The sequence below is a fragment of the Aquila chrysaetos genome, chromosome 11, assembly GCF_900496995.4.
Source record: "Aquila chrysaetos chrysaetos chromosome 11, bAquChr1.4, whole genome shotgun sequence".
Taxonomy (NCBI): domain Eukaryota; kingdom Metazoa; phylum Chordata; class Aves; order Accipitriformes; family Accipitridae; genus Aquila; species Aquila chrysaetos.
The window spans coordinates 4,409,104-4,434,151 of NC_044014.1; the positions used below are offsets into that span (position 1 = coordinate 4,409,104).

At 52.5% G+C, this 25,048-nt stretch overlaps 2 protein-coding genes across 3 annotated transcripts in view; one reads left to right on the top strand and one right to left on the bottom strand.

Annotated features, from left to right (window-relative positions):
- FAM53B (family with sequence similarity 53 member B) overlaps window positions 1–19,028 on the top strand; it is a 34,652-nt gene extending 15,624 nt beyond the window's left edge. The window contains 1 exon segment of the mRNA XM_030031315.2: window positions 15,202–19,028. Within this exon segment, the coding sequence (XP_029887175.1) occupies window positions 15,202–15,531 (330 nt within the window). The 3' untranslated portion in view covers window positions 15,532–19,028.
- A 2,573-nt stretch (window positions 19,029–21,601) lies between these two features.
- The window catches only part of LOC115348505 (phospholysine phosphohistidine inorganic pyrophosphate phosphatase), a 90,642-nt gene continuing 87,195 nt past the window's right edge, over window positions 21,602–25,048 (bottom strand). The window contains exon 7 of one of the 2 annotated variants that reach the window (XM_030031316.1): window positions 21,602–22,515. In XM_030031316.1, the coding sequence (XP_029887176.1) occupies window positions 22,425–22,515 (91 nt within the window). In that variant the 3' untranslated portion in view covers window positions 21,602–22,424. The remainder of the gene's footprint in view (window positions 22,516–25,048) is intronic. The other variant, XR_003925836.1, reaches the window with a different exon arrangement.

Consider the following 25,048-nt stretch of genomic DNA (forward strand, 5'->3'; position numbering starts at 1 on the left):
AGGGCAGACCCCCAAATGGATCCCGCTGGCAGGGATGCCGCCCCAGCATGGCACCGAGCGGATGGGGCATCGCGTCCAGCTGATTTTGCTGCTGGTGCTCCGCTCTGCAGACTTTGGGGAATAAAAGGCTTGCACCGGGACCTGGAAAGCCTCTTTCTGTAGCTCTTCGTCCAGCCTTGTGAGCCCATGGATGGTCCTTCCTGGCTCCCTTGGTGCCCATCGGGGGTTTAGCACCGGCTGTAGCTCATCTCAAGCCCTTCCAGGTCTCTGCCGAGGTTTGCGTGAGGCTTCACAGGCACGGCATGGCTGCGCGCGTGGCTCGGTCCCTTCTCCGAGGAGCTGAACTGCAGGCTGGGATCGCATCCCGCGCCTCTTAACCCACCTCTTGGGGCTGGCCTTGGCCCCGGAGAAACAGAGTCTAAACAAAAGCAACCCTGTAAGCCAAGTTCCCACACTGGTTCCTGCGTTGGACGGCTCTCCATCCCATGTCCTCATGGCAGGGGGATGGGGGTGTCCCCAAGCACAGGTGGAGGATGCGGCTAAACAATCTAACAAATCTCAGCATCTGGCTGTTGGACTTCTGTGTTGGACTCGTGTATTAGGGGCTAATACATGGGTAAAGAAGGACCGACAGAAACCCACCTAAGACCCAGCTTCAGGAGGATGAAGGCGCAGCGAGACTTGGCAGGTTTCCCTCCTCGAGCATCCTTGGGGAGCCCAAAAGCCTTGGATCCTGCCTGGAAACTGCTCCGGACCACCGGGAGCTGGGCTACCGGCTCCCACAGACTGTGTACTCAGAAGGGAATCTGGCTTTCTGTCCCTGCGAGGGCTAGACCCTGCCCTCAGCACCCTCGGGGTGTCATCTCTTCCCCCCCAAATCCCTAACCATTTGCAAGCCATTCTTAAATCCTGCTTGCTTAATCCGAAGTGAGCTTCCAAATTTTCAGCTGTCAGTGGAAACGCGGAAGAGAAGCAGTAAATGGAAACGGGCGGAGAAGCGAGGACAGCACGAACAAATGCTTGCAGTCACAAACTAGCCAGGATGCTACAAGCAGCAGCGTGTCACCGGAGCAGATGCGTTTGGTAATCGGATTTTTGGGAGAAGGGCTGCGCGGCAGGAGCTGTTCGTCAGGAGAGAGGTGCAACCCTCCTGTCCGTGCACCGCCTCCGGGAAGGTGCCTGCAGGTACTTTTTGTGCTGATGTAGAAGGCTCACGCGGTGGATGGGGAAGGAGGAGAGTGTCCGGGCTCTGGTTTCCATCTTTTGGGAGGAAAAGGTCTGATGGGTGGCACAGAGCGGCGGCGATGGGTGAGGAGCCGCACGCGGTGCGGTCCTCGACTCCGTCCTCGGTCCTTCCCCAGCCGTGCATCCCGGCCCCGTGCGGGACAGGAGACACGACGAGGAGGCAGAAGGACCTTGAGGCTTGAAGCAGAGCTCACAGCTGGGCTGGATCCGTGTTTTCCAGCAGCTCTGTCCTTCAGCTGCTCCCTTGAGACTGCGGTGAGGCTCTCGGAGGGCATGGATGGACACCTTCACCCCGAGACGTGAGACACACACATGCGTTTCCCTTGCAGTAGATGTGCCTGAAATTGCTGGCTTACAGCTACAGAGTTAACTAAGTTAATTATCCCAGCGGGCCCAACTGAGCGCTTCAGCAGTCAGGCTAAACCTATTCAACAAGCTTTGCAAAACTCAACCGTATCAGATGGCAAATCTGACCAAAATATTTCGCCAGGTGGGATTTTTGGGGCAGCTGCGAGCTGCTGGCTCTGCCCGCACCTTCCTCGCCCTCTGAAGATGCTGTGGGGCAAAGCCAGCTTCTCCATCGCGTCAGCCCAAGGGGGAAGGTTTGTCGGCTGGGAAGCAAAGGGCTGGGTCGGGGGGATCCCAGGGGGTCAGCGGGAGCTTCCCTTTCCCTCTGGTGGATGCTGAGCCCAGGCATACATTTATAATTTGGGTAGCCATGGCTTTGGCAAGGGCAGGTGACCCAAGGATGACAAAAATCTAATCACTTGTACGTCCGAAAGCAGCTCACTCCATGTTCCTGGAAAACCTTCAGCTTGAGGAATAGTTGTGTTTTCTCTGGCTACCGTCCTCCACATCAAAAAATCCTCCAAAGCGAGAAAGCAACGCCTGAGCACCCTGCGTTACTCAGCTACCCTCGAGCGTGAATTTAGAGAAAAAAAAATAGTTGTCGGGGTGGTTCATCCTCTGCAAGAACCGATACCGTACAGAAAGGGTCCCGAAGCCCCGTGCTGCGAGGCACGGGCACTGGAGGAACGGGGAAGGGGTTGCCCGGGTGCAGCGTCCCCCCTAGTGCCGACGAGCACCCTCTCTCCCATCCATCCCCTCCTCGCCCACTGGTCCAGACTGGGTGGCTGGGGCCGCTGCCCAACGCCCGGCGGTTGCCAGCACGACCAACGCCACCATCCCCAAGGAACTCTGCCACTGGGATCCAGCCCAAGGCACGTCCCGTGGAGCATCCCCAGGTTCCAGGGAGAAAACCCAGCCAGGATCGGGTACCCACGGCATCCCCGAGGCAGGGGTACGCCGCTGGGTTTGGGGCAGCAGGGCTGTAGCAGAGCGGGAAGAAAGCAGAGCCGGGAACCGTGCAAAGGCCAGGGATTTCGTAGCTATTCAGTTATGAAAAGCAGCGCTGGCAGGCTGCTCTCTGCGTGGGAGGACTGGCACAGAAGGACGAGCAGGATTAGGCACGTTACGGTGAGCATTCTTGCCTTTGGTGGGGCGGGTTTTCGGGGCGTGGGGCACGGTCAGAGCCCTCCCCGGGATGGGAACGCCGTGAAAACCAACTAATTCACTGTGGGCAGTAGGAGATGGGGGATAAGCATGCTCAAGAAAACCCTGCAGGTTTGGGTATTCCTCCAGGCTGCTTTTAATGCCTCTCTAGGAACGAGACTGGAAAGTTCGGTGATTTCAGACAAAGAGCTGAAATAATGGCAAGGCGTCCGCGTGGCCGCATGTGTCCTCTAGTCTGGCTTTATATGGGTTAGAAATGGCTTGTGTGCAATGGTCTTCATGATTCAAAGCAAAGGGAAGCCAAAGTGTCGAGACTGGGCTTTCCAGTAGACCTCAAAGCATTCACTTTACAGATGGGGAAACTGAGGCACGGGACATGCCGTGAGTCCCTGGACACTAACAGAAGAGCTGGGGACCCAGCCCACGGTGCCAGGTGCTGGATCAGCATCTGGTTCTGGCAGTGGATCGGTTAATTTTTTGCTTGTGCTGGTAGCCACATGCGTTTATAGGCCTGAAACCCAGTACCATAATCAAAATAAAAATAATTTGACCTGAAAGAAATGTTTTCTTCATACCAGGAGGGATATTTAGGCCAGGCAGGAGGGGAGGGAGCCGCTCCTGGAAGCAATTACATGGCCACATAACTGGGCTAATTAAGAAAGAGACCTAAATGTTAAAGTTCTGCTGGGAGGGAAAATACTTGGGAAAACATTGCCTTTAATTCCTCAAAATGCTGGGTTTGTCTCTTCTCTCTGCAATTCCCATAGCTCAGAGAGGGGAGGTGAGCCCGTATCGCTCCCCTTCTTATTTACTCACACGGCACCAAACCAGAGAGGCTTCAACTTCGGGCAGAAACCAAACCATGAACACGGTTGTCGTTGAAATAGCAGCAATTTTTAAAAGCCACAGCACACCACGAAAATCCTTCTGCTCTTTTTAAATGCACGCCAACGCTCCGCTTTGTGCCTCTTCGCCTTCTAACCTGGCGGGTCGTACTCAAAGCAGCGGGTGACGATGATGTGGTATTTAATTATCCCCAGTGTCCGGAGGCAGGTGAGATGCGAAGAGGCCGGCTTCTATTCTTTGCCCCAAGCAAGGAGGGTTTCGGTACCGGGGGAGCAGCCTGGCATCTCTGACCACCCTTGTGCCCCTTAAAATGAGGACATCAACCATCCTCTCATTTCGGTGCAGGGCTTGGGCTTGCTTTCCAACTCCAGCTTTTATTCCCCCTTTCCACGTGAAGCACAAGCCCAAGGAGGACAACATCCAACCTCCGAAATCCCAGCAGTTGTTCTGACAGCGTGTTAATTAATCTCGTGGCAATGCAGTCTCCTTCCTAGGCGCAGTGCTCTCGGTCTCGCAGCTCCGGGGACCGTGTCCATACCAGCAGGATGTGATCAGAAATGGTCGGATCAGATTTTTCCATGAATTGGGAGGTTTCTCAAAGAGCTGGTTTTCTTTTTCTGATGTGGGTGCGCCTAAAAAACATGGGAGATGAGCAATGTTGCAAGGGTGTTGGGAGGTGGCTTGGACCCTGGCTGTCCTCCCAGCTGGGCTGATTTCAGCAGGAACGGGTGGTTTCACCCTTTGCAAGGCACTAGGAGAAGCTGGCTGGGTGTCTTAGGTGAGAAAAAGGGATTTTTCTAAAAAAAAAAACCAGTCTGCCAGAGGTGCTGTGTGGTGGAGAGACGTTGCCTGGTTTTCCTCTCCCGTGGTCTGGTGCAATTCTTCTCCAAAGGGCACATGGCTGTGTGGTGACCTGGGGACTTGCCACCTCCCACCTCCGCGTCCGCCGCTTTCCGACGTCTCTGTGTCAACGTTTCCTGCAGGATTTGGGGTGTTGTGTGCCGAAACACCTCACGGCAGTACGAACGCTGGGTTCGGTGGCTTGTCTGAGTCATCTATGGGAAGGCGAGCCATGGGCCAACCCTGACGTTGGCGTGCGTGTGCTGGCTGAGCAGATTGCTTTCCTTCACACAGGCTCTGGGGAGCTGCAAGGGAGACATAACGTGTCTGTCACACCGACGGCGGCCGCCCCGAACGAGGATTTGAAATCATCCTTGGGAATGGCAAAACGAGCCCTCGCTATCTCTTGCCCATTCTGTTTCCTGCCTTGTAAAATTTTGATATGGTTGTTACTGAGAGATTTTAATTTGTGTGAACACATTTCCAAACACAGCTATCCTTTTTATAGATGTTTTTTTAAAAGTGAGTCATTTATATATATATATCTCTATCTCTGTTCAACCCCAGCCATGTTCCCTGGAGCATGCAACCTGAAAATGGAGGATCATCTTCTAATGTTTGGAAACACAACTTGCCGCGCAGAGAAAGGCACAAACTACTTTGTGGCGTGTAAGCCATAGCACCGCTGGCAATAATTGTCAGACGTGATGGGAGATGCTGGTTCCTGCCAGTTGTAAGTGCCCTGCTAGCATCTGTGCGCTGGTAATAAATGAAGACTTGGGGCTGGCACCTGTGCCCCATTTCTGATGGCTCCACAAGGTTTTGGCTTCTCTGTGAGCCTTCAAAGCGTTTGCAGTTTGAAGAGCTGCATCTAGCATAACAAATATTGTACCTCTGATGTCTTCTCCTCCTGAGTTTTCTGTAACATCCATCTGCTTTGCTGTGAGAGTTGTACCTGTGAACACTGAGGAGTCCCAGACAGCTGGCAAACTACTTCTCCTCCTCCGTGAAGCTCCTTATTAGAATCACAGAATTGTTCAGGTTGGAAAAGACCTTTAAGATCATCGAGTCCAACTGTTAACCCAACACTGCCAAGTCCACCACTAAACCGTGTCCCTAAGCGCCACATCTACACATCTTTTCTTATAGAGTATGGCATATAGTGTGTGGGACAGAGAGTAGTTGTTATAGAACAAATAAGGCAATTAAAATACAATATGCCCTTGCATCTCCCCGGGGTTATGGAGAGCTTCCCGTGGTTATGAATTCACCATAAATAGCTATCTATCTGTCCGGTGGGTGGGCTGTGATGGACGGATGAGAGGGTTTTGGCAGCAGTGGACGGCAGCTTAGAAGGTGGTGAGGATGAAGCAGTGGGTGCGCTTGATAAGGAAGAGTTACAGAAAAGACTTTGTGCCTGAAAGACGCCTGTTACGGGAAGAGTTCTGAGATGTTGGGGCCGGGTACAACGGGACGATTCACGTTGCTCGCTGGCTGCCGTAAGACAGACAGTGCCATTCATGGGGTGACTTCACTGTCCTCCGAGGAGCACGTGCCTTTGCAGGACGGAGTCATCTGCACCAGGAATCACAAGAGCATCCTCCTGAAACGTGGATGCGAGGTTCTTGCATTTTTCAGGATTACAATCAGCTTCAGCCTGGGCTGGAGATCCAGAGGAGTGGGGTCTGTAATGCTCTTGATGGTTGGGAGCCAGGCTGTCCCCTGCCTGGTTGTCCCCTCCAAAGTAAGGGATAATGGCAGTTTACGTGAGGATCCATGCACAAAGGAGCCCGTACGCTCCCAACGCTGAAGTAAACAGCCCACCAGCTTGGAAATGTTTCAGGCTGGTCTTGACTCTGAGTAGGGAGAAGTTTTAAACTGCAGGATGGGAGAAGTGACTTCTCCTCTCCAATCACCCAGCTCTTTCCTCGAGGGGTAAAATTCTCCAAATTTCCACAAGAAGATTTTCTGTTTAAATTTTGGCAGCTTTCAGGCTCGCTGGTGGGGGCAGGAGGGGCGGCACTGATCTCGGTCACCGTCAGCACCCACTCGAGCCAGTGGCAAATATTGCCAAAAGGTAGTGACAGGCGAAAAACTGGAGGTTTTAAATTCCAGACATATCCCAGGAAATAGTTTGCTATTGATGTAACTTCTGAGACAGACTCCAGCTTCCAAGCCCCAGTGTTTTTTAAATAAACACGAATGAGAGCCTGCAAAGGTCAATTTGTGGCTTGGTGGGAAAAAGCCTTCGGTTCAGGATCAAAAGAAAATGACTCAGTTCGGAGGGTATAGAGGACCTCAAAGGCCAGCTGGTTTTAACTTTGGTCAGACTGTTACATATGCTGCCATTGTTATTCATTGCCCCGGTATTTTTTTTTTATTTAAAAACACAAGTAGTTGAAAAAAATTCAAGTCAGTTTTGGAAATTAGGTTCATAATGATGTTTACTTCTGGCTTGAACTGTTAATGGGGTTTTTTTTCCTCCCTGTTCCTTTGACAAACAATTCTCCGTATTCGTTGGAAGTATAGCAAACCTCATCTTGGCTGGTGTCCCCAAGGCAGGGCAGAGCAAGTGGCACTCGTTGAGGTTGCCCACTGGTGCAAGCCCATCTTGCTGACGTCCTCCTGCCTGCGACGCCAGGGAGGATGCTCGTACGCTGCGAGGAACTTCACCCCTGAAGTATTTCCATTGGTTTCAGAGATGTTTTGCATCAGTTTTTCCCTTTGCTGTGCTAAAAATAAAAGCTTTTGTTGGGTATCGTAGACTGGCCTGGTCTAAGAGTTTTATCAGGTCCAAGCGCACGTACTTTTAATGTATAGAGGGCAATATGTTAAGAGGAAGGGGTTCTCCTGAAGTTATGGCATTGGACTGGATCTCATACGCGTCAGCTCCGTTCCTGCCTCCCCTGCAAATGTCCTTCAAGCAGAGTTTCCCTGCCTTAGTTTCCCAAATGAAAAATGAAGGCAATGCATTTTTTCACCTACCCCTCTCCATAAGCTCCTGAGGCCGTGCTGGCTCGGGTGGGATGTAATTTGGGTGCTCACCACAGCAATATAACCTTGCTCTTAGGTACCGGGTCATATCGCTGCCAGAAGTAGCACGCCAAAGAAGATCCATCTCCCTATAAAAGGCTGATTTGTTGGTGCAGCTCTGGAGTGACCATTTCAGGCAAGGTACTTTGGTATAGTCAGAGGACGCTTGTAGGAGGTGATTTATTGTAGCAGGCTCTATTTTAGTTACCCAACAGAGCTTTTAATAGCAATAACGTATAATGCAGTGACATCCATTGTTTTGATTTTACAGTCGAAATGGTCCCATCTGCCCCAGTTATAAATTTGTGACTCACCAAACACAATGGGCTGAAAATAAATTCAGCCGTGGAAGCAGAAACCGGCCGTGCCCAGGGACGTGGGCTTTTCTGCCATGTAATCGCTTTTCCAGCACGGGCCGGCACTTGTGTGCACAGATGGGCTCCTCCAGTGGCATCTCTTGCCCGGGCGAGGGGGGTCCGAGTGCCGAAGGGTCCCGTGGTACCCAGGGACCGTGCCCTGCCATCCCCTGCTCCCGGCTCCATCCCCTGCTCCCGGCTCCATCCCCTGCTCCCAGCTCCATCCCCCCATGGGATCCGGGGATGTGGGGTCGGGTGTTGCACCCTTGTTCACGCTCACAGGGGAGGACAGGGCTGGAAACACAAACAAAGCTTGGCAGTGTCTGTCCCAAGCACACACAAAATCTGATTGTATCCCCAATCACGCATCTGATCCACCGCGTGCTGTTTAACCCTCTGGTCCCTGGGCTCGTACGCTGTTTTAATTTCTGTAAGGTCTTGCTTTAGAATTTAGGGCATGAAGTGAGACCACAATAGCATAATATAAATATTATTTCTGTACTGCAAATGATGCAAATAATATGAAGATGGAATAGGGCTGAGATTCTCAAAAAATGTGGTTTAAAAAAAAAAAAAGTTCCATATTAGTGATGTTTCATCCTAACTTGGGACAAGTGGAAATACCGACATCTCTGAATTTCCCCAAAGATGAGCCCCTCCAAACCCTGAAGTTTTGCCAGCTCTGGGGACGAGCCAGGTTCAGGCTCACCATCGCTCATGCCAGAACGGCTCCACTTAAATCCGTGGCATTGCAATAGCGTCTTCGGGAGAGCAGCCCGGCCCCGATGCCACCGTCTCCTCTAGGCTCTCAGCAGCGTGACACGTGCCCTGCGATGCTCCAGGGATGCTCTGCCGCAGCCTCTCGGGATGCAGAGGAGAAGCCGGGGAGGGTGCGAAAGGCTGGGCGCAGGAGGGCTGGGCAACCTGGAAATAAATGAATAAAGACACAGTAATCGCACGTGAGGTTGCCTAATGACCTGTCTGAGCGGACGGATTTCTCCAGCTCATAGCGAAGGGTTCAGTCTCTGTCGGGGAAAAGATTCGTTCTTGGCAGGAAATGAGGATTTCCTCCCATTATCGTTGGGAATGGGAATGGGCCAGGAGGCTGCGCTGGGATCGAGTCCCCGTGTGCGGGATGCTGCGGGATGCTGCGGGATGCTGCGGGATGCTGCGCGCGGGTGGGACGGTTGAGTCCCGGGGAGCATCGCTGCTCTGATCCCGTGCAGAGCTGTGCTTCTCGTGATTTCTGGGATTCGTCTCTCCAGCATCTCCCTGGGGCTCTGGAGCACCAGAGGGATTCCCGTCGGTGGGTCATGTAACAGCTTTTTCTTTTGCATTTGTGGAAACTCACTAACATCCTTACTGTCGTTGGGGCAGATACAGAACTCCAAAGACAAGAGCAAAACTGTGAGTAAAACCAAATTAACTCTACGGGCTCCAAAGGCAGTGTTAATACTAATGACTTAAATCTCCCTCTTGCTTTTTTTTTGGTTTGTTTGTTTAGTACTGTGGTGTGAAGCAACTTGGTAGGATAATAGATATTTCTGAGCCTGCTCGTGAAAGCTGTTTTTCACACCAAACAGAATAAAAGCAAAATTATCTGCTAAAGCTGTAGACTTTCAATGCACCGTCTAAGCACTGGTGCCCGTTATTGCAAAATTAGGATTGGGGCTGTGTAAATATTACTCCTCATTAGCGGATGAGAAGGGAAGAGCCGGGAAGGCAGACCCTGAAAACGAGGGCAGCATCGTGGTACCCACCGGGAGCAGCGCGGGGAGCCATCCCCTCCGTACAGGGGATGCTGCTGCGGGCACGCTCTGCTGCACGTCAGCCTGACGAAGGGCGCCGGAAAATTACTCAATGCCTCCATAGATAAAATTAAAAAAAAAAAAAAAAATAATAATAGCGGATGAGTTTGAGCTCCCTGACGTGGCAACACTGCATATAACCCAGCTCCGGCTCTGCACCAGGCACACGAGCTCTGTTTGCATCTCGTATACCCCATAACTGCCTCCTGTGTTTTCCTTCCTCAGGTATTTCAGTCATTTCTTTCCCGACACTTCATTCATCGCTCAGAGGCTCTTTCTGCGGGAGGACAGGGTCGGTGTAAGACCCGTGCCCCCCCCCTCCCCGATGGCAATGTTGATCTTGGAAGCCGGTGCTGCCGAGCCGCGCGCTGCTCGGGGCGAGACACCCGCGTCTCCCGCTTTTTGGGGAGACCAAAGAGCAGCGAGCGAGGTGAGACCCGTCTGGGGTATCCGCCGAGCCGGTAACGCTCCCGAGCAAAGCTCCCGAGATGCTCCTCGTGGTTCTAAAGAGGCGAGGTTGGTTTTTCTAGCCTCAGGACTGAGCAGCTCCCTCCCCATCACTCCTCCTCCCCTTCCCACTCACCGGGAGGTCAGCCTCGGGGACGCCAGCCTGGGGATGGAGTTGGAGAAGATTGCGGGTGCCTTAAAAGCGGTGGAGAGTATCGAACCCGAGTGATGTGTGTGTGTGTGTGTGTGTGCCTGGCCCGAATAACAGCAGCTGCTATAAAGAAGTTCTGCAGAGCTTTAAAACCAAAGGAAACCCACTTTCCAGTCTCGAGCATCTGGCCGTCCTCCTTGGCAGCACGGCTGAGCGCTTTGCATGACACCAATGCCAGGTAGGACTTTGCCGTAGATGCAAACGGCCAAAGCGGCAGATAATGACCCGGGTTGAAGGTGTTTTATAGGAAATGTTTGCCTCGGAAAGTGATTTAAACCCGAGGCGGGCAGAGAAGCCGCCAGCGGAGGTGACTTTTTGCTGACCGGTGCTGGATGGGGAGGGCTGGCAGAGGTACATCGTCCCCGCACGGAGCAGCGCCGCTCGCCGCCCGCTTCCCCCTTTCCTTCTGGCACCGGGTTATTTTCAGCTTTATGAAGCAACTGTAGCCCAGTGTGCTAACGGGAGGTGATGACAGCTTGGTAGGCAGGGCCGGCGGTGCTGACAGCTTGTAGCGTTACACCTTCCCCAGGAAAATTGCGGCAATCACCTGGCAGGGTGGGAAAAAAAAAAAAAAAAAAAAAAAAAAAGTTTGCGCAAAAGCCGTGATCACCGCGGGGATCATGGTCCTGCTAATATTTATTCTAGCAGATCCACCGTGTTTGCAGGGACGTGTTTCGGGGAAAAGCTCGCAGCTGGGTATTTTACGAGGGGAAGAGTTACACGAAGAAATGTTGCTGTGGGATTTCTCGCTTGCTGTTGGGGCTGCTAGCCTCCAGCCCTTGTCCCCCACGGGCACACAGCTCAAGGGGAGTAAAAACCTGTGGAAAAAGGTGGATATGGGCGGTGAGTCAGCCCTTGCAGCCTTCCCGGCTTTTAGCCTTGGTCCCCGCGCGGTGCGGAGCATCGCGAGAGCCCTGCGGGAAGGAGATGTAGCCCGAGCTTGGTCACCACCACGCAAGAAGGGCTTTGCTCTGGAGGTCGGCTGGCAGCCCTGCAGCTCGTTCCAAGTGGCCAAGGCTTTCTTATTTGTATATTTAGATGATTTTTTAGGTGCTCGCTTTAGCAACGTCTCATTTTCTTCCTCTCCTTGGGGGATTGCCCAGCACGCTGGATTGCTGCAGCTTCGGGGAGAGTTGGGGGCAGAAAAACCAGCACCTCAAATGGTCAGAAATGGGTTATTGTGGTTGTGAGTAAAGGTGTTTTGGGTGGAAGGTACATTACAGATGCTGGCTGGGTGAAGTCAGGATGGCCAGAAGCATCTCCCAAAAGCCACCAGATCTGGGAGGGTGTCTGGATTCCCGTGGTTTCCTTGAGACCAACAGCATCTGAGATGCGTGACACCCGTTTCGGTCTGGCGCTGAAGGACAAGGGGTGGAGAGGCTCGGGGGGGGCCCAGGGCTGCCTGGCCATGGGGAACAAGCGCCGCATTGTGCCACCAAAACTGCTCTTTGGCCGATATCAATAGAGGACTTGACTAGCCAGTTTTGCCAGCTCAGCACTTCAGCACACGCTTAATTCACCCAATAAATAAAAAATGAGTAAAAAAACTCCCGACGGGCTGAAAACAGACGCTACATTGACGGTGGTGGCTGATCCACCGCTGCTCCGCGGCCAGCGCAGGCGATGCCGGCTCGGTTATCACCACCTCGGGGCGACCCGTTCCCAAAATGTTCATCCCCGCACCGCCGACTCCGGCTGCCGGGAAGGCGAGGCGTGGGATTTTGCAGCAGCCGGTGGAAGCTTGCTTTCCGAGCCGACCGCTGGGAAACCTGCGTCAGAGGGAGTGATTCTGCCTGGCACCCGCGTGTGGCCTTTCTCCGCGAGCGACTGGAAGCAACAGGGCTATCGGAAGGGTTTTTCCATTCTCTTGCAGGGAAGGTAAAAATATTGCCTGGAATGACTCAAGGCTGTATGTGGAAAATGTTGGGTTGCAGCATGGGTGGATTTGAGCAGGGAAAATGAGGCTATTGGCTTGATTATCTTGCCAAAGTCCAATAAAATGCAAAATTTCCCTGAAAGTCAAGTACCTTCGTGGCTCTTTCTCAGAGATGTGTTCAAGCTCGGAAACACTTTTTGTTTGGATGGGAAGAGTGTGCTCTGGAGTGGTTTAGTCGCTCTCCAGGTTGCATCTTCCTTCATTCGTCATTACAGGCATCACCCGTCTCCTTCTTTGAAGCGCTGTAGAGCATCTTCCATCCTCGCAGGATGCTCTAGCCCACCCGCAGCAGCCCGGCATGCCCGTGCCTGGGAAGCACCGGAGCCAGAAGATGAGCTCAATTAGCAGAAGGAGAAAAATTAACGTTCTCAGAAGTGCCAGAGTTTTGTCTGTAGAAGGGATTTGCACTTCTGAGAGGGCTGTTGACTTTCAGGAGACTTAGGCTTTCAAGTGCCTAAATCACTGTTGGAAATATGCTTGCAAATTTTTTTAAGTACTTAGAAAATATTTCTCCTATGTCCTCAGGCCTTCTTCAAGCGCAGTGGTAATTACAAGTTGTCCGTTAACCACAATGTGCAGATCTCTGCTTGAAGCTGTTACGCATTCAGCACCTAGAAGGCAGACCACATGGAGAGGCACGGCTTGTATTTAAAAAATACGAGAAGGATGACGTGGGCACTGGGTGCAGTTGCATTTTTAAAGGACAAATGCCTGTTTTTTTCACGTGGGCTTGGGGCTTGTGGGTTTTTGGAAGGTTTCAGAGACCGAAGGCCATGTTGAAATGTAGCCCCCCCAGGTTGGGCGGTGGGCAACTCCCCCTTGGGCAGCAGGAATTTCTCCTTTGAGATACAGCAGCCACTGCGTCATCTCCTGCAACGACTCGTTTGACCGTGGTGCGTTATTTAGCGCAGCGCCCAAAGCCTCTCAGCAACGTGTGGTCAGTGGGTACGAATTCAGCACAAGTACCTTTGATTTCTTAAGAAATGATTGGAGTGTGAAGTAGGTAGAGCTTTGACCTGCATCCCTCAGGGGGTACGTAAAGGGGTGATTTTTCTTCATTTACAGCCTGGGGTAAGTTATTTTGGCGGAGCTACTCCCAGCTTACCTGGATTTGAAAGAAAAAAACCCTCAAACAAATATGCATAAATTCCCCGGGAACATCAGCGGGGATGTTCGGAGCAAGGCTGCGTCTTCAGGCTGCGTGTTTGGTCCTGAATTGCGCGGCAGCACGCACTGGCAGCAGCCCTGCCGCTCCGTGTGACCGATGCTCTGCTGGGTACCGACGCTCTCCTGGTTATTCCGGCTTCAGTCTGGCCCAGGCTCTTGGAGAGAGGGTGTGATGGAAACAGCACCAGGGTTTGCCTTCCCCCGGATAAACGAGCGCAAGAGACCCAAAGAGCTCTCCTACACCCTCCTGCTATCCCCAGGCAACCCAACAACCATGTTATTTTAATGACATTTGTCTAACCTGCATTAACGGGTTCTGGTGATGAGGTTTTACAGCTTTCAGAAATCTTCTAGCAGTGCTCCAGGATCTTTATTGTTGGAAACACAATACACCCTCCTACACACCCCTGCTTGCTGCCTCCAGCCTAAACCCCACTTTTTTCCTAAACTGTTCCTCGGAGGTCGCCTCGTCTGGACTTACCAACTTCTTGCTGCTCCGGACTCCCAAAGAGCTGCCGGCATCTGCAGATTTAACCCCGCTAGACAGCTTGTTGAAGAGAATACTGACTGATGCCAGGCGCCGGTGAAGCCTCTGGGGAATCCCACCTGATCCATATTTCCACCAAGACACGAGCTACCCATAACTTATCCTGGCGTGTAGTTTTTCTCCTACAAACAAAGGCAAACGTAAGGAGGAGGGGAGCACTGATGCTCGTGTGCTCATACCTATTTATTGATGTGGTTTCTGAGGATTTGGGGGCCATAGATCAGGTGAGCATCTTCAGCTAATGAAGGGACTGCCTTCCCCCCGGTGTTTATTGGATTCAGGTTCAGGGCAATCGAGTGGGACGTGGCCGGGCCGGGTGTCTGAAGCAAGCGCACCATCGCACGCTCGCTTGCGCGCTGGCTCTTGCGAGAAGCTTGCCCAAGCTGCTGAGCTACCCCACGGTCTTCTCCTGCTCACAGCACACGCTCTGTTATTTCCATTGGCCATGTTATTTCCATCGGCATTCACCAATGAGGATTTAGTTTGCTTTTTTAAAAAACAACCTGGGTAAAAGGCATGCCCCGTCAGGTAAGCACACTTGTGGTCAGATGGCACCTCCGAGAGCTTGTGCGTGTTCTGCTGCAGAGGGTTTTGAACGCCTGCGAGCTCCTCATCGCTGTCGGAGTTTGAAACCATTCTGAAGACGTGACAGCACATAAACTATATCAAGTTTCTGGCCAAGGCAACCAGCCACGGAGCCTCTTCATTAGAGAGAGGAGGGACAGAGAAGTGACCTTGCATGGTCTTCAATAAGGGAGGATGGCCATGAGCCATCGCAGCGGCGGGTTTAGCGGCACACGAGCTCCGGCTGCTTCAAGAAGGGGCTGAAGTTTCTCTTAGCTAGTTGAATAAACGGAGTTGTTGGAAACATCGCTTTACTTTTGGCGAAGAGCTCCGTCCTGCCTTACACGTGCGGCTGGGAGACGCGTGGGGTGGAGGTGGTGGCGGGACCGATCCAGACCGGGGCGGGGGTTTGATGCCGCCACCGGTTGCGGGGGCAGGATTGGCGCAGGACCTGCCATGGATGGGGAGGTTGGGATTTGCTCCCCGGGGACCCGGCGGCTGCGAGCCGAGCGTTTCTGCCGGCTCCGCTTGCTGTCTGCCGGGACGGCGGGTGGGGGCTCGCGGGTTTGGGGGTCGGCGGGACTCTCGGCTCATCCGACGTAACTTCTAGCCCAGCGCAGCTTCAGGATTCCCCTCCGGTCCCCGTCCCCACGCCTGTCTCAGCTGCCTCTTTCCCCTTGCCTTTGCAGAACCGCCAGACTTTCGACAGCCTTACCTGCCTTAGCGCCGCGGCCGAGGACGGCTCCCAGAGGCTCCCCGGTCCCCGGCCGTGGACCGCGGCCCCCCGCTCCCCGGAGGTGATGCCGGGCAGGACCCCCGCCTGCACCCCGGTCCCGGAGCCGCCGCGTTCGCGGGCCGACGAGCGCCGGGCCAGCAGGGACGACCTCTCCTGCGAGGAGGAGGAGGAGGGCGGCGGGAAGGAGGAAGACGGGGCGGCGTGGCGGAGCGGTGGGACGGGCGCCGAGAGCCTCTTCCAGCTGGATGGCGAGATAGATATCGAGCAGATAGAAAACAACTGAGGAGGGAGCGGGGTCCGCTCGCCCCGGGGTCGGGGGGCTGCCGGCGGAGCCGTGGAGGGGGTCCCCGCTGCCGGCGCCGGGTTTGCGGGGTCCTGCCGCTGCTCCCCTCCTGCCAGCTGGAGGGGACGAAGCAGCTTTGCCAAAATTTCATCAGGTATTTAGAGCAATTTGTGTGCGTGCGTGTGTAAATCTTGAAATTCTTTGTAACTGCTGTAGTCAGAGATCAGCTAGTTGGAGGAAAACTGCCTGCCCGACTGGGGAAACCAGGCATAGGGATCGCCAAAAACTCGCATTTAGCGAGTAAACGGCTTTTGCCGACGTCGGGTTGGAGCTGATGGGGCTGGCCGTGCTCCCCCGGGTCCCACCTGCCCTTGTTCGGAAAGGGATGCACAAGGAGAAACCACCACCCATGGGACTGGAAAAAGCGGGGGAAAACCAGAATATTGAGATTTGCAAACCGAGCACTGGCTGGTGGCTGCAGGGGCGGCTGCGGCTCCTCTTCTCCTGCCGCGTCCCGCGCAGCCCCGGCACCCCCCACGTCCCTGGCAGTGCCGTGAGAGGGAAATCACAAAAGTGAAGTGTTTTGCTTAAATTTAATAACGGTAAGAGCTGGATTTTTACTTCTTTTTTTTTTTTTTTTTTTTCTTTAATTTTCCTTTTCCTAATAAGGAATTAAAGGGACCCCTGGCTCACACAGCTCCAATGCCGGTGGCATCCGCAGCAGCGCTTGGCGGGCGCTGCCCGAGGATGCTCAAATGCCTTTCTTCCCTCTTTTTTTTCCTTCCCAGTCCCCTCTCGCAAACCCATCGGGGAAAAAGCCCCGATCAGGCTCGGTGCCGCCCTCGCTTGGGTTCCCAACACCCAGTTTTGAGCAGGGCTGGGCTGTTTACCCATTTACCAGCAGCTGTGCCCGCTTTGCTACCCGAGGCACGGCTGCCACCCTCTTTTTTTTTGGCTCTGTCTTACTGTGAAGGGGCTGTGCGCCCGAGGCACGCCGCGGGGTTACTTGACAAAAAGTCAGCTGGCAAAAGGCTGAAAATCCAGGTAGCAGCACTGAAAGCTTTTCCTCTTCCTGTGCCTTTTTTAAGCACAGATAAAGTGGTGACCATTATGTTTGTACGATATGAATTCTCTTTGGTAAAAATAAGCTGTCCGCTTGCTAACAGGTTTAGAAGGACATATTTTTTTTCGCCCATTTTTTTGTTTTGGTTTGTTTGTTTGTTTAAAGCTCTAGGAAAGCTGTACGAGTGGCTTCCAGCATCTTCTGCAGGTTCCCTCAAGCTCAGGGTTTACTTCCCGAGCTCTGCAAAAGTGAGAAAGGGAAAAAAAAAAAAAAAAAAAAGTCCTTGATACCAACAGCAATTGAAGACATGATATTTTTAGCGGGGTTTGGCACCCCCGTTGGCAAAGCTTTAGGAGTCGATAACTCAGAAGGGGCTGAGAGCCACTGGTACAGGTTTTATTCATCATTTCTGGTTATGTTAGTGCACTTTTCTTCTGCGGTGGTTCGGGACGTGCGTGGCATCTCCCATCACAGCGGAACCCATCAGCCATTCTATAGCTTTATCCCAGTCCTGGCACGGCAGAGGCTTTGCTCGCCGCAGTGCCCACGTCCTCTCCCTCCAGGCCGGGTTCGCGGCAGGCAGGGCCAGCCCCAAATATTTAGGGAAGGGATAACAGGGATGTCTTTTCATTCCGGGGAACCCTCCCGTTCTTTTAAAGCATCGCTTAAAAGAAAATACAACCTGGCTTCATTTTTAGCCCTCCTGTAGTGGAAGGCGCTGCCTGTCGCAGACATTTGGGGAGGGTCCGGCCACGCCAGCGTTGCCCCAAGCTGCTGTCCCCCCCCCCGGCCCGTGTCCCCACAGCGGCACAGCCACAGCACGGTTCTCGGCTTTGAGTCTTCCTGAAGCTCGATACCCCCCATCACCGACGCGTCCCCGCTGGCCACGGGCACCTCCTCAGCTGCCGACTCTCAACTGACCGAAAAAAGGGCAAATTCACCCAAATCCACGTCCGGCCGCTGCCGCAGAGCTCCGGGTGGGCTCTCGCATGCGCATCGCCGGGGCTGTAATTCCGAAGGGCTTCTGTTTTCTTTCCAAGGGCTGCTACCGGTGCCACGCTAACCCCTCCCCGGTAGGAAGGTGACCAGTGGACCACTACCCAGCTGTACTCGACGTAGCCGTAGCATTCAGTTTACATACAGCACAACCCGTTTGCCTTACTAAAGACGCTTCTCCAATGAGTCATGGCCTTATACTGGGCACGTTAGCGTAGGCACAGACTACAGTTAGCGACGGTTTTGAGGCCACGGTGGTGTTCTGTTGGGTATTTTGTTGTTGGGTTTGTATGATTTCATGTACTTATTCTCAGTTTAAGAAAGCCTTACTCTTTAAATTTTTTTTTTTTCTCTCTCTCTGTAGAGGTAAAACATTTGTGGATTTATATATATATAAATATATATATAAATAAAGTAATTAAAAATATTAAATATAATATAGTATGTGCCTCAGATTCAGGGGACATCCTGTTGATTGTAAAGTCAGAAGTGGCGTTGCTCCCCGGCATCAGGAGATCCGTACCCTACGCCCGCAGCGACCGCAGCGGGAGAGCAGGGCATCCCCCCCGGGGGTCCTGCTCTTGGTTTGTAAAGGATTTCACCTATTACAGACGCTTTGGTAACCCCCCCCCTCGGCAAATTCCTGCCGGCTGTCAGAATGTGATATTAAAGTAATATGCAGACAAGGGATGCTATTCCTTGCTAGGTAGCTAAAACAGGCTTATTATCGTGAAGAGACTCGGTTGCTTGTCCAAGGCGTGACCCAGTCTGGCCAGCAGCCGTTTCAGGATGACAGCAAGCTGTGTCAGCAGCAATAAGGGTTCATCAACCTGAAAAAAACCAGAATTTTAATAGGAAAAGTCTTAGCACGTGCACGGGGAGTTTGCTGTGTGTTTGCAGATGCAGCTCGTTGAGCCTGTTCTATGAAAGGTTACATTAAAAAAAAAAAAAACCACAAAAAGAAGTATTTGTAAAATAGATTGTAATTTTTTCCACGTTATAGCATAGCCTATTTGGCCAATAAAGTTGTGTTTCAAGTGCATTGTTTAAAAGCTCCTGGCTGAACAGGCTAACAGACTTATATGTAGGATGTTATAGGATTGTAGCAGTGCTTTACAGCGTTTATGGGTTTGATGTTCAAGAAATCAAAAGAAGAGGATGGCCAAAAAAAAAAAACAAAATAAAAAACCACCACAAAAAAGAATTTAAAAAAAAAAAAAGCCTTCTGAAGCTATGACCTGTAGTAGCCAAGTCTCGCTGGTAATTGCACAAGCGCAGCGGGACGCGCGTGTCCCCGCGGAGGGGCTGCCCTCCCCCCGGGCGGGCGAGGAGGCTGCCCGCTCGTACCCCCTCCACGACTTGATTGCACTAGAGCAGCTCAGTCTCAGGAAATTGCTTGTTACTTTTACTGTGTAAATAAAGCTTCCTGGTTCAATAACCCCCGGCCGGCGTCTCGCCTCTCTGTCCCGTCCCCGCGGCCGGGCGCTGCTGCGGGGGTCGAAGGCGTTGGGGGACACCCCGTGCCCCTCGGGGACGTAAGGACCAGTCGGGTTGTGGGACCGGTTGGAGTTTGATGGGACAGAGCTGGGTGCGGGAGCCCCGCGTCCCTCTCCTTTCTTGGAAGGGGGTCTGGCTGCATCTCCTTGGCATCTCCATGGGTGCTGGGGAAGTAGCGGGGGGGGGGGGTGTCCCAAAAATGGGTTGGGAAAGCCCCTGGCTGGGACCCTCCATTGGGGTGTCCGTGTTAGAAACAGTAAGGGTGTCCCAGCCTTGGGTTGCGCCGGCAAAAATGGGCGTTTCGTGATGTTCACGTGCAGGCAGACGTGATGCATTCTCCCCCGTGCCGAGGCGGGGGGGACGTCTCCCATGGCCCCCCCAGCCTGACGCTGGCTGTTATTTAGCTGTAACGCAGCCGAAGAGGTAACAGCGAAATGCAAATCAACATTTAAGTGCCGAGTAACACCTTATGCTTTGTGTTTAAGGACAGAGATAATGCCCCACCCCTTAAAATAAAATCTAAACTCAAGCAAGGCAAGAGCCCACAGCAGGGCAAGGGCACGCAGGGGGTGTTAAATAAATTCTTGGGGAAACAGGGCGATACCTCTCTACAGCCTTTGTAAACCAGAAAGGAAAACGGCTGTGTTTCCTTGAGCGAGCAAACAGTTTAAAAAGTTTCATGACAGATGGCAGGATGTTTATCTGCCTAAACTTAATCAGATTGAAGTGATAGGCTTAGTATACTAGAACAAAAAGGAAGAATTATAGGATAAAAAAAATTCTCTGTGAGCCATCACAGCCCTGACATTCGACCAGGGTTTGCGGCATCCTTCGCGTATGCGCGGATGCACACAGTGCTGTACACTTTGGCTGAACGCTACCCAGAGGATAAAAAGATACAAAAACAGACCAAAAAATTGCACTAAGGTCATTTTCCCAGATGTGGTTTATTTTATTATAATTTAATTTCTAGCCCACTTTCCCCCGCTGTCCCCAAGGGGTGCCGTGCAGCTCAGCGGCCAGCTGGTAATTCTGAAAAACAAGGATTTCCAATACTCGCAGGCTGCTCCAGGACACGGAGCATCATTTTGGTGTCCTTCAGTGACCGGGGTCATCCTCAGCTGTTGGAACTGCTGGAAATGTAGCTGGAATTATCGTTCACCTCCCGCTTGCAAATGCAGAAAGCAGCAGCTGAACGCAGACAGTGGCCAGAGCACGCTGCCTGAGCGTATGTGTATATAAATATATATCACACATAGATAATTGCATACCTTCCCACGGTCCCATGGGAAGTCCGAAGCAGGTTAAAGCCCAAACAGTCTTGTTCCACTACAGTCTCAAGCACAAAGTCTTGCCCAAAACCCAAGGGGCTGCAGAGCTGCTGACGTGCTGGTTAAAAGGGGACTTTTGCCTATAAAAGGGTGACCCTTGCAAATGCTGGCAAGCATCAGTGAAGCGGGGCAAAGGATGTGATGGAGCAACTCCCAAGCTCTAATTCTGCTCCCTGGTTTGAGCTCCTATCCCTGCCGTGCTCTTGCTACGTGCAGCATAGCCAGGTGTTACCACGCATGCTGCAATACCTGCGCTGCAAAACTGTCGGGTGAGTGAGAAACTAAAAACCCTGGGGATCTGCTGGAGTACCGCAACGCCCAGCAGCAGGGCGACGCTCATTTTAGCAATGCTTATTCTGATTAGAAAAAAAAAGACAAATCTCATGTCCGTCCCTGTTCCATGGAGCATCACGTGGCAGCCCTGCACATGCTGAGCACTCCCTCGCAGCAGGATGGGGCTGAACTGGGGCCAAACTGATGCGACGGGTGCTCGGCAGGCAAGTGGTGCTGGCTCTGGCGCAGGATCAGTCCCGGGGGATGTTCAGTGAGCAAACTGGGTTCGTCCCATTCAGGTGGCTACAGCCATCAGGCAGTAATGTAGGCCTGTGTGGTTTTGGTACCCAGGAAAATTGGAGGAAAGTTTAGCAATGACTAGTGAGAAGGAAAGAAAGCAGCCGAACGTTTCCACATAGTATTTATAAAACAGAATTTATAGTCGTGGCAGGAGGACTGATGGAGCTGGTGCTTTACTGAGACTGGTTCCCAGCTGGGACTGGAAACTTAAAGCCAGGAGCGCCAGCACTGGCTGGAGCCGAGCTGCCCGTGCTGGCTTTCACGGCACGCCTGCCATGCCATGCCGTGCCGTGCCGTGCCGTGCCGTGCCGTGCCGCTCCCCACTGGAGCAGCCGCCGGCGGGTGAGCTGGAGATGTGCGGGGCTCAACGCTGACAGCATCCAGGTGCAGGTGAGCCCCCGGCTGCACAGCCGGGATTTTAATGGGAAAGGGTAGGAAACCCACGTCACCCCCCCCAGCCATGTCTGCCTGCAAGACCCCCAACGGAGAGAAGGAAAAGCCGGTCGGTCCCACGGCCCTTGCCAGCTTATTCCAGCCAGGGAAAAGCATTGCGGATCCTCTAAGCATCCCTCCCGGCGCTGATGTGGCTGAACACAATAAACGGGCCAGATCCACAGGACGAGGTTTATTCCCGACAGGACAGCGCGGTTATTCTGTAATGTGTCACAGCGTTACTGGATTCCCGAGCCCTAACCCGAGGCAGTGCCGGACAGGGGCTAATTGTGGCAGAAACGCGGTTACCAGCTTGCCAAGGGCGCAGGGGCTGTCCCCCTCCCCAGGGTTTTTGTGCCACCCGTAGCGAGAGGCACCCACAGGACCCTGCAGAATGGGGCTGGGCCGGCGCGCTCCAGGGCTTGGTGGCCTCTGTCGCTCCTCAAGGACATCCCCCATCCCATCTCAGGCACCCCAAAAGGCACAGTATGGGGAAGTTAAACAGAAAAGCCTGTTCGTGAAGGGGTGCTGGTCCCCTGTTTCCCACCTGGGCACCTCCAGGCTGGGTCCCTGGTGTGAGCGAAGAGTTAAAGGGGGGGTACAGCCCCCCGAGCATCGCCCGGAGGAGGCAGAGGCTCCTCACCCACCACCCTCAGGGCTCCCCTCGGGCAGACAAGGCTCAGCCCCAGCCGGGGAAGAGCCTGGCGCTTTTGGGAGAGCTGATTTTGCCTGCACTGGCATGGGCACGGCACCAAGGGGAAGACATTCAAGACGTGCTGGAGGACAGCAGGTTTGGTGTTCCCTTTGATGAGGTCAGTAGATCATTTTAGTACCGTTACGTGAATTATTTAGGAAAACGCAGGCGTTGACCACCCTGGGCAAGGCTGGGTCTGGGTCCGTTAACGTTGGATGGAGGTGGGAGAGGACGAAGCGGCCTCGTGGAGGGGCTGCGTGCGAGGCCTCGTCCCCATTCCTTCCGATCGCCCACGGCACCGTCGGTTTTACAGCTGCTGGAGGATAACGTCAACCGCTTCGGCGAGGTTGTTCACGTACGCATCGGGCTTCACGTGGGGGTGGTTTTCATCGCAAGGCCTGCAAAGTAGACAGAAGGGCATATGGCTGAGCACGGACGGGTTCCCAACCAGGTCCCGCGTCCCCGGCAATCCTGCCGCTGCTGCGCCCACAGAGCCCAGGGCAGTGCCGAGGTGGCCCCAGATGGAGCACCCTCGGGTGAGCCTGGGCTTCACATTCCTCCCTCTTCTGGTTTTTTTTCCCCTTTTCCCCCTTCTCTCCGTACCTCCCCCACACCCAGGTCTTTCCCGCATGCAACGGTAGATCCCATGTCCTTGTGCAGCTGGGCTGGGCAAAACTTCGCAAAGCCTTGTATGAAAGACAATCTACATGGTTAACTAATCCAAATTAATGCACTGCATTTTACATGGCACTTCTTCGTTCAGGCAATAGCAGTGTCAGACAGGGATCGCCGGGAGGACACTTCACTGCAAGCCTAGGATCCTATTAAACTGCAAATAATTATTCTCCCATAGTTTTTCTCTAGAAATAGGTAAAGAACTCACTTCTGACCCAGAGACATGAAAGGTCTGTACAGAGCTTCAGCGAATGGGAAGACTCTGTCAGGGTTTAATTTTGCAGGATGACAATCATCTTGTAAATCTAACAGTGGGGGTTTCAGATGCTACCATGAAAAGGGTCAGACTCACCCTCCACTGCAAGTCACCACCCCAAAGCAGAGCGGCTTGAAGCCATTTTTTGCCAATAATTTAATTAGAGGTACTGGCCTAACGAGGCACAGATGCACAATCCTATTTTACTGATTCAGCAGCATTGCTGGGGGGGGCAGATGTGGGAGGCAGAAATTTTCCAGACCTCGTGGTCCTGTTATGGCTCTTAGGCTGAGAAACCCAACAGCTGCTGAAGAGAAAACATATGTATTTTATACGCTTAATGGCTTTCCTTTGGGAAAGAGATGAGAGCCCTAATGTCCACCTCCCATCTCTCTCGCTCCCTGTAAAGGGCAAACCTTTATTTAGCACAGACCATTTTCTCAGTGGGGAAGATGCATTTCCCATCGGATGCATGGGAGGCAGAGAGTTTATTATTATTATTATTTATGATGTGCCGAATTTGGTGAGCACTTGTCTGTACAAGTACCAAATTATTTCTTCAGTTCCAGCACTGAAGCTCCCCAGGGCTATTTCCCTTCTGTTCATTTTTCAGCCATGCTCTTCACGTCCGAGCACACAAGCTCCTTGCAAAGGCACGGCCTCTTTCAGGAGCTCACGCTGCTTGAGATCTTACTTGCTGCAAAGTTACAGGATGCAACAAGGAAAGATAAGACACTGATATTCAGCTTTCCTTGTGTCACCTGCAAAGCTGTGTCTGGCACAAGGACAATGGCTCCATGAAATGGACTCTACGTTGGTGCTGGCTGTCATAAAAGCATCTTATTTAAAAGGTGGAAGGTTATTCCATGGGTCTTTATTTAATTACCCAAGTTCTATCTCATTACGGGGCTAGGGTGCAATAAGAACAGTAATTATGATGGTTTTTAGGTTTTCCTCAACTGAAGAAGAATTTAGATTGCTGAAGGCAGAGCAAGTTATAATACACAATGGAGAAAAACCTTCAAATATAAAGCAAGTAAAAATCCAGTATGTATCCACCCCTTAGGTGGCGATTATTGCTCACCCCCTGATTTAACCAAGTAGCTTTCATGAATACAGAAATACCTTTGGGGAGATGTGGTAAAATACTAATTTCTTGGCAATAACTCTTAATTTGAGTGAAGATTTTTAAAAAGTAATGAACAAAACTTCTTTCTAGTCTACACCCTGAATAATGTTTCTCTCCTAGCTTATACATTAGGAGAAAAGTTTAAGAACTGCTTGAAACAAACCCTTCTACAAGAAATTTTCAATTACACAGCACTCTGATCTATTAAAAGAATTTTGTGATTGACATCTGTGCTGACTATACAGAAATCCACCTGTAACTCAGCTGCTAAATGCCTGTCATGAAGGAAATGCCCTGTATACACTAAATGTGTGCTGCAGAAGGGGTGGCTGTATAGATATATATACTGCAGTAAAGCAAATTAGGAAATAAGGTATTTTTACCCATTTGTCCAAATAACGTCTGATGACAACACACAGGCTGGCCAGCCATCAACTCCTGGCTCCAGCGAGGTTAAAACCCCCCTTAGCTCCCGGGGAGTTACGAGTTCACCCCTGCGTGTTGCCCAACCGCCCCCTGCCCCACGGGACCGCTGGGGCGGACATGGGCTTCATTTTTTATCTGCTCACCCCTATAATTCATCCGAGCCCAATTATTTCTCTTCTGCTTTGCAGTCTGATACCCTACAGGCTTACAGCCGGGAACCCTAAAATACCCTTCTGCTACCGATGCTGCAGCCAGCCTCGCTCACAACGCCAGGGTTCCGATAGTTTTAATAATACTTCACTGGTGTTATCCAGAAGAAGAACGGGAGGAATGCGCAGCCCTCAGGCAGCAGATGTGACCCCTTAAAGCAGACGGGGTGCAGCAGAGCCCAGCGGCTCAGCAGGTGCCTCCCTTGCCTGGTCCGGCTCCAGCCAGGACCCCACTT